Source organism: Lathyrus oleraceus, chromosome 6, assembly GCF_024323335.1.
Source record: "Lathyrus oleraceus cultivar Zhongwan6 chromosome 6, CAAS_Psat_ZW6_1.0, whole genome shotgun sequence".
Lineage (NCBI taxonomy): Eukaryota > Viridiplantae > Streptophyta > Magnoliopsida > Fabales > Fabaceae > Lathyrus > Lathyrus oleraceus.
Window position 1 is genome coordinate 431,766,998 of NC_066584.1, and position 14,664 is coordinate 431,781,661.

At 31.7% G+C, this 14,664-nt stretch overlaps 1 protein-coding gene across 1 annotated transcript; it reads left to right on the forward strand.

The window, feature by feature from the left end:
* Window positions 1-361: 361 nt before the first annotated feature.
* LOC127091109 (transmembrane ascorbate ferrireductase 1) lies at window positions 362-13,146 on the forward strand. The gene is made up of 4 exons (XM_051029660.1): window positions 362-706; window positions 2,134-2,182; window positions 2,286-2,485; window positions 12,706-13,146. Exons 1-4 carry the CDS (start codon window positions 563-565, stop codon window positions 13,009-13,011), a joined length of 699 nt encoding a protein of 232 aa, XP_050885617.1. The 5' UTR covers window positions 362-562; the 3' UTR covers window positions 13,012-13,146.
* Window positions 13,147-14,664: the final 1,518 nt, after the last annotated feature.

Here is a 14,664-nt window from a genome sequence, read left to right on the forward strand (position 1 = left end):
AAAAATACATGCATTTTTACACGATTTAATTCGAAAATGCATATTATACTTTCTTTCACATATTTTCCCCTCCAAAATCAACACCAATATTATAGAAGAATCCATATTTATTCAATATGCTAACTAATTGTGGTGAACTATCTAAACTTACCAACCATGTTTAGTTAACATACTTGGTTAATATCGGAGAGTCTAGAGAGCGCTATAGTAATTTGTCCACCTAACAACAAAGCTCTAAGTATCAAATGTAATTTTAAATTTATTTTTTAAATTTATTTTGTACTTTTAAAAAAAAAAGTAGTTTTAAATTTGGACCCACTAAACTACATTCACGGCTCCACACCTAAAAGACTGGTACCAAAAAGCGCGACGTGGCGAGCATCCAGTTATAAAACAAAAAATATTATTGGATAATGATCGTTGGGCTAGAAGGGTAGTCAGATGACCTGTACTTCCACACACCGTATATCTTAACAACTACACCGACGAAACTCGTGTCAGAGTGCGCCTTTATCTTCCCAGAATCTTCTCCCAACAACAACAACACCAATAACCGTTGAAGATGGCGTTGGGTGTACCCGCCGTTCCGTTCACGTACGTTGTTCACCTTCTCGGTGTTGTCGCCGCCGTGTTGGTGTTGGTCTGGAACTTCCATTTCAGAGGTGGTTTGGCTTGGAGTTCTACCAACAAGGCTCTCATCTTCAATGTAAAGTCTCTCTTCTTATTTTTCTTATCAATTTCTTTCTTGTTTTACTCTTAATCCTATTACGGTTTTGTTTCTGGAAAATTAATTGTTAATTTACTCTTCATTCTAATTATCACCATCCAATTTTGTTTCAAGATTCTGGGGGAGTAAGTAGGTTATGCAAATTAAAGAGTTCTTGAGTTTTAGTTTGGAGATGATTAATCTGCACCTAAAGTTTTTATTTTTTTATTTTTTTATTTTTTTTTGTTTGTTTGCTGCATTTAGATTTTGAAGAAAGTTACTGTAAAAGTGGGGAATCTTTGAAATCAAAGCTATTTCCAGAATTTTCTAACCTACTACTAATCTAGATATTAAATAATAAATGGGGTTTATTCGCATTTGATTGAAAATCTTATAAATTAATTTATTTGAATAAGTTAAAATTGAACCATTTGTTTTGACAAATTCTTAGGTATGACGATAAGTAGTTGGGTAGCACTACATTTAGTAAAAATTGATTTAAAATATTAATTTATTTTTAGAGAAAAAAGAATATATATATAAAGAATAATATAGTTATTGGATAAGAGGACTAAATCTAAAGGTATCGGAGTGTTTTTATTTGTTTTCATATACACTTTTAATGAAAAAAATTACATGTCAATAAATCATAAATGCCAAATAATAAAAATAATGATTTCACGTTTACCATAAAGTTATACTCCTTCCTTAACTATTTATAAACTAAATAGTAAGCATATTTCTGGTTATAAATTATAAGAAAAAACATTAATCTTATTTTATTTTAAAAATTTATTTTCTTTAAAATAAAATTAAATATAAATTACGTTTAATTTATTTTTCCTTTTATTTTTCTATAAATAACAACTAATTATAATTTTCTTTTTATATTTTTATAAAGTGTAGTTTTAGAAAATATATAAAAATTTGAATTTTCGTTAAGGAGAAAGTAGAAATTTATATTTGTGGTTGGTATAAGTTCTGTATCCTTTACGTGTATGTAGTAGGTATGGTTCTCATTTTTTTAATAATATAATCGCAGATAAAGTTTGATTGAATTATTTTGGTAGTGGTTCATTAATTGAATTTGTATCTCCACATGTTTAATCTCGGGGTCTGGAACTCGCGCCATGAATAAATATATTTATTAGGCAAATTAATATTCTTATTAAAAAAAGTGATATTCAGAGATCTGGTACTTCAAATTTAAATAATCAACTAGTCATGATCTGTTATCATGGATCATAAAGTCAAAGAAATGTATTCAGAATAGTGCTTTATTAGGCAAGTTGATTGAATATATTATATCATATTAGTCACTTGCTGTTATCCTAAAAATATATATTAAAAAGCATTTATTGTTGAGCATTTCCACACTTTATCATTTTTTAAAATCTCTTATCTTATGTATCTTTTTCTTTATCCAGCTTCATCCTGTTCTTATGCTTATTGGCTTAATAATAGTTGGAGGTGAAGGTAAATAAAATAGAGGTTTACATTTCACTTTGTTACTGCTTTTTGAGTCAACGACATTGGATTTTATTGACCTACAAGTTGTTTCATAAAAAATTAATTGTAGCGATTATAAGTTACAAATCTCTTCCCTTGAAGAAGGAAGTGAAGAAATTGATACACCTTGTTCTCCACGCGATTGCGTTAATACTTGGAATAATTGGAATTTGTGCTGCGTTCAAGAATCACAATGAAAGTGGGATTGCCAATCTGTACAGCTTACATTCATGGCTTGGAATTGGGGTTATTTCCTTTTATGGCATTCAGGTAAGCCGTTCAATATGATTATGGTAAATTTATGCTTTCTGTTTACTGTGAATATGTTGGTGTTACCTAGGGGTGGCAAACGGGCATGCCCGCCCTGTTTAGGCCCGCCCCGCAAAAGCCCGCAAAGAAACGGGGCGGAACGGGACAGTCATAGTTGAGGATGCGAACCTAAAACTTAGACCCGCCCCGCAAAAAAGTGAGGGCGGAGCGGGGAAAGTCCGCGGGCACTGCACTCTTTAAGCCTAAAAACGCAAAAATTTATGTAAATACACGTGCCCGCAAAAGCCCGCGAAAAAAACGGAGCGGGGCGAATACATTTGAGGGTGAGGGCCTAAATCCTTGGCCCGCCCCGCACAAAAGTGCGGGCAAAACGGGCATGTCCTGCGGGCTGAGCCCGTTTTGCCACCCCACTGTTACCGAATAAACGTCACGATGTTGAGACGTGGTGGATTCTATGTCACTTGTCATAGGCTGCAAAGCCTAATTAATGCCTTAATAGTTATTTTTTAAATCATGTAAGACAGGCTACCATATGCCTAAATTTATTTTGTAACAATTAAATCATAGTTAATCTATACAATACAGAGCTTCTAAAAACTCAATACGGTCCTTATTTCAATGTTTATTACACGTCTATTATGTTTTTGTCATAGGCTGCAAGCCTGATATTTTTCGGAAGATTTATGGCTAGCTGACATAATCCGCCATCCGCGATTGGTAACACGACTTATATGAGACATAATCTGCCATTCGCGATTGGTAACACGACTTATATGAGACATAATCCGCCATCCGCGATTGGTAACATGACTCATATGAGACATAATCCGCCATCCGCGATTGGTAACACGACTTATATGAGAGCATGTGCTATTAATTATTTGAAATTGATAGAATGAGAAAAGTTGATTACAATGAGTTTATGGAAGGTAAATAAGTCAAATGCAAGAGGAAATTTATTTCAAAAAATTGTGGAGGAGTAATAGAATGAATTATAAATGAGAGACTTATATTTGTGGTGAATTTAATACAAAACTTATTTAGCTTTTATGTCATTATGAATTCTTCGTAAATTTTGTAGAACAATAATTATAAATGTAGAGAGGGTAATAAAGTATGTTTAATGGAGTATTATTGTTAAAATGAAATAAATTTGACATTTGAATTGGTCGATAAGGAAAACCATGTCTTTACACGTTTTAAAGATGTGAATTAAATCATAAGTTAGTTTTACGGGAAGTCTTAAATATTAGATGAACTTTGTTTACCAAAGTTAAATATATGCAAGTACTCATTGGTATAAATAGTTGTTAATGATGTATTAATAAAAAATAAAAACAGTTATAAAGAAAAAGCTTCAGCGAACTTATAGGTTACAAAAAAATACTAATATTATTTTAAATTCATTAAGACAATTCAATTTATTTTGTCAACATTTGGCTTCAAAGTTTGTGAAAACGTTTGACGGGGTTGTGTTTAGCAACCAACATATATGGAGAAATTATAAAGAATAGTCTTGCTGAAACAATTGAAGACGAAAAAGGTAAAGCTGATGAGAAACGAATTAAGAAAGATCGCCAACTCAACGAGTATGCCCCATGCCAAAACAATAATAGAGGTGTTGTTAAAATTTACTTAGAATATATGAAGGTGCTGACCCACTTAAACGAACGAGGTTGCAAGATTTAAAACGTCAATTTGAGTTAATGGAGCAAAGAAGAGATGAAAGCGTTCATGATTATTTCTTACCAATGGACAATCTTGAAATTCTGGTGTAGTCAGAGTTCAGATGTTCTACTCCAAGTAATGACATCTGATCCAACATTGTTACTAATACAGCAAGACAGTTATACAAAATAAAACTCAGTACTGATATGCACACATTCACAGATGTCACGACATCTGCTACTATATCACCATAGAATGGAAGAACACCCAGTTCTGTCCATCTGGTACAAAGACACAGCAGAGATCAAACATAGCACTTACTTCTGTTGAGCCTGCACAATTATCAGCATGATGTCTCAACATTGATTTGAACATCATCTGTTACAGCATTATAGGTTGACCTTATTTTATAACAGACAGAATTATAACGTGCAGAAGGTAAAAACACAAGTAATTGTTAACCCAGTTCGGTGCAACATCACCTACTCTAGGGGCATACCAAGCCCGGAAGAAGATCCACTATCAGCAGTATTAATTCAGAGTTAAACTCCCTCGTTTACAACTTATCACTTAATCCCTACCCAATGCAATCTATACCTAGGAACTCCTAGATAGAAACCTCCAGTTTCCATTCCTATCACTACAAATACAATGTAATGCTAAACAACTTGAACTTGCTTCACAGCTTCGTTCAAGACCATAACAAACTCTTACCTACAGGCTTTGAGTTACAAATAATCTCATGCCTTCGAGCACTGAGAAACACATGGTAACCTTCCCACAGGTTGGGAGGTTTACCTCACACACACCCCTAATTTTACATTATTTGAGGCTTCTAAGACCTAGGTTACAATCTGCTATTTATAACCTAAACACCCAATTGGATTTGGGCCTTCAGAAATCGCAGCAAACTTCTCCTTTGCTGTTACAAAGCCAGCAGAAAACTTCTGCTACAATCAAGGTCTTCAATCTTTTAGTTCCTAAAATATCTCCATATTTAGAAACTGTATATTCACCAAATATTCTGATTGAGTCTTCAAGACCTCCACAAATAACGCCACATAGGATTCTAACTAATCCCAGAATATTTAAATCAGTTAACACATAACAGAATTAACTAATTCAGTTTTATACACAGGCGCGATGTCACAGTCATGATGTTGTGACATCTTACATGACAGCAGAAAACTTCTGCTACAATCAAGGTCTTCAATCTTTTAGTTCCTAAAATTAAGGTTAAGCAAGTTAACCTAATTTCCACATATTAGGGTGCTAACAAATAGGCTATTTGTTAGGGCTATTGAATTTAGCTCTTCTGTTAGTTTTCTGGATTTTAGCACAGTTGTTAGATTTCTGAAAAACAGCCTGAGATAAATACTGAAACAGAAAAACTAACTAGCCTACACTTTAACATATGCTGTCAGGAGTGAATGTCACAACATTCAGTTTGACGTCCAGAACATAGGCCATATGCTAACTCTGTTATTCTCCTGAAAACCAGTTTGAAAGAAATACTGAGCTGTAATAAATACTGAACTATACCAGAAAAACTAACTGGCCTATAAGTCAGTATCTGCTGTCAGGAATGAATGTCATAACATCCAGTTTGACATTCAGTAAGTTCTGTATTGAATGACTGTCATAACAGAACAGAAAATCAGCCTGAACTAAATACTGAACTATAACAGCAAAACTGAGTAGTCTATAATTCAGTATCTGCTGTCAGGGATGAATGTCATAACATCCAGTTTGACATTCAGTAAATCCTGTATTAGCTAATCCTGCAGCATACTACTTAAGCATGTCATGACATCAGTCAAGACATCTAAGTACAGTAACTGTTTTAACACAAAATGCAGCCAATAAAAAACATCTACAAAACTAGTCAATAAAATGAAATTCAACGGTTATGACATAAAGGAGAAATATGTTGTGGAGAAAATTATGCAGTATCTTTCTACTCAATTTGATTTCGTTGTAGCAATCTCACCACAATGACTCCAAATGATTTACAAGCATCTTTGGAGTTACGTGAGATGCGGTTGAACGATAGATCTAGTGGCACATTTTAGCAAGTTTTAAAAGCTGAAACAAATGTGAGAAATGAGAGACTTGTGCAAATAAGGACAAACCACTTTTAAAGAGGACAAAGTTCTAGAGGAAGCTAGAGAAATACTCAAATTGACTCAAGCCAAAGAACACAAGGTAATGGCTCTTTTCAAAATAAATATAATATTCAATGTCACAAATGTCAAAAGTACGAACATTTTCAATCAAAATGCAAATCTCATATTCAGTGCCATAATTGTAAAAAAGTATGGTCACTATGGTTGAGAATGTCGTGCCAATTGAATATTAGAGAAAGCCATGCTCGAGTTGCTGAAATTGAAGATGATATGAAGATGGTGCTTACAACATGTCACACAATAGCTGATAAAAATGATGACGAATGGTTGTTAGATACTGGATGCTGTAACCATTTAAGTGGGAATAAAGAGCTATTTTCTGACTTAGATGAAAATTTCCTTAGCACAATCAAGCTTGGTGATAATTCAAAACTTCAAGTTTTAGGAAAATGAAATCACCGTCAGGTTAAATGATGGATCTTTGAATTACACTTTTGATGTATTCTATGTACCTCATATATGTCAGAATCTCTTAAGCGTGAGACAACTTGCTGAGAAAAGCTATGACTTAAACTTCAACAAGAAATGTTGCATTATCAATGATGCTGAGATGAGCCTTATGGCAAAGACAAGGATGCCAAGGAATCAACTATTTCTAATGAACATAAGGTATGATGGTAATATGTGTTGAAAAGTTGTAGTTGTTGATGATAATTGGTTTTGGCACATGCGCCTTGGACATTTCAACTTTGAAAGCATAAAGTTTCTTACAAATAAGAAATGGGTTATTGGCTCGCCTGTTATCCAAACTCCTGATCAATTGTGTCAAGCCTGTGTAGTAGGAAAAAAGCATAAAGATCCTTTTTCAAAAGGGCATGCCTGGAGAGCTACAAAACCATTTAAGCTTGTGCACTATGATCTGTGCTATGTGGAAGTTCTATCAAACGGTAATAGATATTTTATTACTTTCATTGATGATTTTAGGAGGAAGACGTGGAATAAGTTCAATGCCAAGACATAAAAATGCATCTTTGTAGGATACAGTGAAGAAACAAAAACCTAGAAGTTGTATAATCCAGAAACTCAAAAGGTAGTCATCACCAGAGATGTTACATTTGATGAAGATGAAGTGTAGGATAGGTCAGAAAAAGAAAAGAAGTTGGTTCCTATACCTGTTATTATAAATGAGGAAGTAAATGATAAAGCTGATGAACCAACAAATGAACAAACACAAAACTCACCACCCTGTAGATATCCACAAAGGAAGCATTGTCCACCTCCTTACTTAAAAGATTATGAAGCTGGCAGAGATGATGATTCTGGTGATAGAGAGGAAGAAATTACTTATTATGCCTTGTTTGCTGACCGTGATCCCGTGAGATATGAAGAAGCGGCCAATAAAGATTGTTGGATGAAAGCAATGGATGAAGAAATTCATGCAATTGAGAAAAAGAATATATGAGAGTTAACTAGACTTCCATAAGGAAAGAAGCCAATTGAAGTCAAGTGGGTATACAAAACAAAGTATAGTCTAAAAGGAGAAGCAGATCACCTTAAAACACCGTTAGTAGCAAAAGGGTACACACAAAATCCCGTCATTGATTATTTTGAAGTTTTTGCTCCAGTTGCTAGAATGGACACGATACGCATGTTCCTTTCCTTTGCTACACAGAATCAATGGAAGATATTTCAGATGGATGTCAAGTCTTCTTTCTTGAATGGTGTGCTTGAAGAAGTTTATATAGAATAACCACCGGGTTATTTACAAGGAGATGAAGATAAGGTGTGCAAGTTAAAGAAAGCACTTTATGGATTGAAAAGTAAACACCTGGTGCTTGGTACACACGTATTGACATATTTTATCTATAATGGATTCCACAAAAGTCCATTTGAGCATGCTTTATACGTCAAAGCAAACAAGGATGAAAATGTGGTTATTGTTTGCTGGTATGTGGATGATCTTTTCTTTACCAGTAACAATACTATATTGTTAGCAGATTTTAAGGAGAGCATGTCGAATCAATTTAAAATGACAAATATGAGCCAAATGTCTTATTTTTTAGGCATTTAAGTGAAGTAGGCAAATGAGGGAATTTTTATTTCACAGAAGAAATATGTAGCAAATATTCTGAAGAAATTTAAGATGGAATCCTGTAAACCAATGTTGACTCCAGTGGAAGAAATATTGAAATTAGAAAAAGAAAGTGGTAGTGATCTTGTCAATTCAACAAATTTCAAAAGGCTTGTGGAAGGGAAGCTTTGGGTACTTGACAACAACAAGACCTGATATAGTTTATGGAGTTTGACTTATAAGTAGCTTCATGGACTCGCCAAGACATTTACATTGGCAAGTTGTAAAGAGAATTTTGAAGCATGTCAAAGGAACTATTGATGAAGGAATTTTTTATTCAAGTTCTACCAAGCCAGAGTTGATTGGGTACACAGATAGTGATTGAGCATCTGAAACTTAAACTCGAAAAAGCACTTCGGGTTATGTATACCATTTTGGTACTTGCCTGTTTTCTTGGTCCTCAAAGAAACAACAAGTAGTTGCGTTGTCAACAGTATAGGCAAAGTACATAGAAACAACAAATTGACTACTGAAGCAGTTTGGTAACGGAGAATATTAAGTGAATTTCAGTATCCACAAGATGGTCCAACAAAGGTATCATGCGACAACAAATCAACAATTATTTTGACAAAAAATATAGTCTTTTATGGGCGCAACAAACACATTGACATCAAACATCACTACATTAGAGACTTAATAAAAGAAAAAGAAATTGTGGTGGAGTATTATACTTCGGAAAATCAAATTGCTGACATTTTTACAAAGCCACTCAAAACCAATTGTTGGCAAACTATCGGCAAATATAGTGATGTTTAATCTAACAAGCCCTGATACCAAATGTTGGCAAAATAAATTGAATTGCCTTCATAAATTTTAAATAACATTTAATACTTTCTGCAACTTCCAAGATCGCTGGAGCTTCCTCTTTATAAGTATTTTTATTTTTTGATGAGTACATCATTACAATTAATAACAACTATTTATACTAATGAGTACTTGTATATTTTTAGCTTTGGTAAACAAAGTCCATTCAATATTCAACGCTTCCTTTAAAACTAGCTTATGATTTAATTCACATCTCTAAAATATGTAAGAACATGATTTCCCTTATTAACCAAACTTAAATGTCAAGTTTATTTCATCTAACAAATGTTGGCAAAATAAATTGAATTTCCTTAATGAATTTAAAATAATAATTAGTACTTTATGTAACTTACAAGCTTGCCGGAGCTTTCTCTTTATAAATATTTTTATTTTTTGATTAGTACATCATTATAATTAATAACAACTATTTATATTAACGAGTAGTTGCATATTTTTAGCTTTGATAAACAAATCTCATCCAATATTGAAGGCTTCCCTTGAAACTAACTTATGATTTAATTCTAAAGCATGTAAGGACATGGTTTCCCTATTGATCAAATTCAAATGCCAAGTTTATTTCTTATAATATCATCCCTTTAACTTGATTTTATCATTTCCAACATGTTCTTTATCTTCAAGAACAATTTGGTTTTGAGTGGCTTTATAAAAATGTCGCCAATTTGATCTTCCGAAATGCAATACTCCACCACCGTTTTTTTTCTTTAATTAAGTCTCGAATATAGTGATGTTTATGTCAATGTGTTTGTTACACCCATGAAAGGTTGGATTATTTGTCAAAGAAGTTGTTGATTTGTTGTTGCAGAATACCTTTGTCGGACCATCTTCTGGATACTGCAATTCACTTAATATTCCTAGTAATGAAACAATTTGAGTAGTACAATTTGTTGCTGCTATGTACTCTGCCTATGCTGTTGACAAAGAAACTACTTGTCATTTCTTAAAGGACCAAGAAAACAACATGTACTGAGATGGAAAACATAACCCGAAATGCTGTTTTGAGTTCCAGTTTCACCTGCCCAATTATTGTCTATGTATCCAATCAACTCTAGCTTGGTAGAGTTTGAATAAAAAATTCATTCATCAATTATTCCTTTGAAATACTTCAAAATTCTCTTTGTTGCTTGCCAATGTGATTGTCTTGGCGAGTCCATGAATCTACTTATAAGTTCAACTCCATAAACTATATCAGGTCTTGTTGCTGTCAAATACCTGAGGCTTCCCACCAGCCTTTTGAAATTTGTTGAATTGACAAGATCACTACCACTTTCTTTTTCTAATTTCAATCTTTCTTCCCCTGGAATCAACATTGGTTTACATGATTCCATCTTAAACTCCTTTAGAATATCTGCTGCATATTTCTTCTGTGAAATAAAAATCCCCTCATCTGTCTACTTCACTTCAATGCCTAGAAAATAAGACATTTGACCTATATTTGTTATTTCAAATTGAGTGGACATCCTTAAAATCTGCTAACAATTTAGTATTGTTATAGGTGAAGATAACATCATCCACATACAAGCAAACAACAACACCATTTTCATCCTTGTTTGCTTTGACGAATAAAACATGCTCATATGGACTTTTGTGGAACCCGTTATTGATAAAATACGTGCCAATATGTGTACCAAGATCTAGGCACCTACTTTACTCCATAAAGTGCTTTCTTCAACTTGTACACCTTGTCTTCATCACCTTGTAAATAACTTGGTGGTTGTTCTACGTAAACTTCTTCTTTAAGGACACCATTCTAAAAAGCAGACTTGACATCCATCTGATTTATCTTCCATTGATTCTAGATAGCAAGGGAAAGGATCATGCGTACCGTGTCCTTTCTAGTAACTGGAGCAAAAACTTCAAAATAATCAATGTTAGGTTTTTGTTTATACCCTTTTGCTACCAACTGTGCTTTGAAGCGATCTACTTCTCCTTTTGGATTGTATTTTGTTTTGTACACCCACTTGACTCCAATTGGCTTCTTCCCTTCTAGAAGTATAGTTAATTCCCATGTATTATTTTTCCCAATTGCATGAATTTCTTTATCCATTGCTTTCATCCAACAATCTTTATTTGCTGCTTCCTCATATCTCACGGGATCACAATCAGCAAACAAGGCATGATTAGTAATTTCTGCGTCCTTATCACTAGAATCATCATCTCTGCCAACTTCATAATCTTTCAAGTGAGGAGGTGGACAACACTCCCTTTGTAGATATCTACGAGGTGGTGAATTTTGTGTTGGTTCATTTGTGGGTTCATCAACTTTATTATCTACTTCTTCATTTATAATAACTGGTACAAGCAGAAACTCATTTTCTTTTTCTGACCAATCTCGTGCTCCATCTTCATCAAAGGTAACATCTTTGTTGATGACTACCTTTTGAGTTTATGGATTATACAACTTGTAGGCTTTTGTTTCTTCACTGCATCCTTTAAAGATGCACTTTTTTGCAACATCTCTCTTAAAGTATAAGATTATGGTTACCTATACTTCAAGATCTAGCTATTCTCGATTCTTATTTCACATCCCAGGTTTTTGTTCTTTCCTTGCCAAAACTATGCTTTTCTAAAATAAGAAAAAAATTCATTTGCATCTTGCAATAGGAGAAATAATTTTGTACATTGAATTTCTCTATTTAATTTTTCTCAATATTGATGGTTCCACACTTCCACTCGTAAAAACCGTTATCCTCACTAAATAAAAGTTTACCCTTCAAAAATTTTAATAATGAATTCTGAATGGACTCTGATATCAATGTTGGATTTATGCAGAAATTAATTTTCTATAATATTATAAAATTCAACTACACTAACGTTGAAAAAAAAAAGTAGTTCGAACAATAAATTTATATAAATTTATATGAAAAATTTAAATGTCTAGAAGAAAGATTAACTTTTTGTTCACTCATTATTTTTGTTGTTATTGTTCTACAATTTACAAAAAAAATTATAATGATAATAATTTTGGATTAAATTAACTACAAACATAAGCGTCTTATTTATGATTCTTGTTATTACTCCTTCACAATTTATTCTTGTTATTACTCCTTCACAATTTATTAGGGTGAACTTGCTTTTGCAATTGGCTTTTTACTTTCCATATTACTTAATTAAATAATTCTTTCATTTATTGACGTGTTTTGTGGTTTTTTGGTTTGTAGTACATATCTTACATATAAAATTAAAGAGTAATAATAGAAAGGAAAATAAAGTGAGAGACTTATATTTATTGATGTGTATTGTGGTTTTTTCGTTTGTAGTATATATCTTACTGTATAAATTTAAGTCTAGATTTGTTATCAGAAAAATAAAAAAGTGTAACAATTATTTTATTAAAAATTTAATCTTTCTTCGTTAGATATACATATTTCTTTATACAATTAATTATTCGGGCTGCTAAGTATTGATTATGAAGTGTATTAGAATACATCTATCTTCCATTTTTTCTGACATAGTAATGTTTATACATGTAGTGGATATTTGGGTTTGTGGTATTTTTCTACCCTGGTGGGAGTTCAGAGATAAGACGTGAGTCAGTTCCATGGCATGTGTTATTTGGGCTGTTTGTGTATATTTTGGCTCTTGCGACTGCTTCTCTTGGGTTTCTGGAGAAGCTGACATTCTTGGAGAGTTCAGGAGTTGCAAAATATGGTTCTGAGGCTTTACTTGTGAACTTCACTGCAATAATCACAATCTTATTTGGTACATTTGTTGTATTATCTGCCATATCTCAAGCTCCACCAGCTGCTGATGACTACGCACCCATATCAGTTGATTAAAGTAATGTTTGCGGTTGTTGGTTTGTACTTGGGACTAAGGGAATTTCATAATTTGTTTATATGGTTGGACTCAGTATGTATTTCATCTTTAATAGTATCCATCAAACTTGAAAATTATATGTTGGTTTTGGATTAGTATGATTTACCATTTGCTCGCTTTTGTATTTTTTTTAAAAATAGTTTAGCGGTTAAAATTTTACTTTAAGTGAAATTTCGCGAATTTTAATCCTGCAATCCAATATTTTTATACTACTACTGATTAATTAAGTCGTCTTAAGATGACAATGCCTTGGATCAAGATTATTTTGAGCGAAGAGAATCTAGAATAAAAAGTGATTGGATAAAAAAATTAATTTTGATTTAGATATTTTATATAAATTATTAATTATGAGAAATGATATTGTTATCCTAAATCCTTACACCTAATTGTATTTCAAGATTCACTAATACGACGAATAGAGAAATATTATAACAATATATATTTATTTTTTTAAAAATATTTTTTATTTATTTTTAGATTAAATAATATTGATATAAAATTATGTGATTAATCAACTTCATAATTTCGTTAACCAATTTTTTACATTTTATTAATCAATTGCATTTCCTGCCAAAAATTATTTTAAATATCTTGACATTTATTAACTAACCGCATAACTTTATTAATCAATTTTTTTGCATTTTATTATCAATTTTAATTTATTATTAAAATTATTTTTAATATCTCAATATATATTGATCAATTTAATTATTTCATTAATCAATTTTTTTTATGTATTATTGAACAATTTTATTTCACTACTTAAAATTACTGCTTAGGGTATTGTTTATCTACATTGTTCATAGTCTACGTATTGTTTATAAAATACTCCCTCCGTTCATTTTTAAGTTTGCTTTTTTTGACTTTTTATATTTATCAAAAAAGTTAATCATTTTTGTTATTTTTTAAATAATAATTCTTCTTTTATCTATAATATATTTAATTATATATTACATTAATTTTACTTTTTTTTTCTCTATATTACATAGGAATATTTTTGACAAAAATATATTTAATATTATCTTAAATTTTACAAAGTGACAATTAAAAAGAAATTAAAAAGAAATATATATGGTGTAAAAAAGGATGTCATAATTATTGATGGAAAATCTCAGCTGAAGTTGAAACAATATTAGAGATGGATGATGACCTCGCATAATTTTACCCACCAAAATGACAATAGTCACAAAGGGATTTTGTCGTCACTTGAACGAAGGAATCAATCAAACCTTGTACTTCCTTCTCTGTCCCACAATCATAATCACTCTTCGACTTAATTATTTCACACAAATATGAAAAAAGAAAGAGAAAAGAATATTTTTTACTAAAGTACAGAATCTATTACTTCCTCAGTTTCTTTTTAAATATATATATATATTTTTTAAATTATTCTTTTTTAATTATCAATTCTAAATTTCAAATTAGTATTAACTAGACTTTTGTTATAATTATTCATAATTAATTATTGCGAAAAAAAAGTAATATAAATGTGATAAAGAATTAAAGATATTTTAAAGAATTATTATTTAAATAATAATAATAATAATATGTAAAAAGTTAAAAAATGATAATTAAAAAGAAACTATAAATTATTAAGAATTGAAAGTGATAAA

What these genes read in the sequence shown, in the direction of transcription:
- LOC127091109 (XM_051029660.1), top strand. Translation starts at nt 563, where the DNA reads ATGGCGTTGGGTGTACCCGCCGTTCCGTTCACGTACGTTGTTCACCTT. An exon ending in AATAATAGTTGGAGGTGAAG is followed by an intron (nt 2,183 to 2,285) that starts GTAAATAAAATA and finishes AATTAATTGTAG; the next exon opens with CGATTATAAGTTACAAATCT. An exon ending in TTTCCTTTTATGGCATTCAG is followed by an intron (nt 2,486 to 12,705) that starts GTAAGCCGTTCA and finishes TTATACATGTAG; the next exon opens with TGGATATTTGGGTTTGTGGT.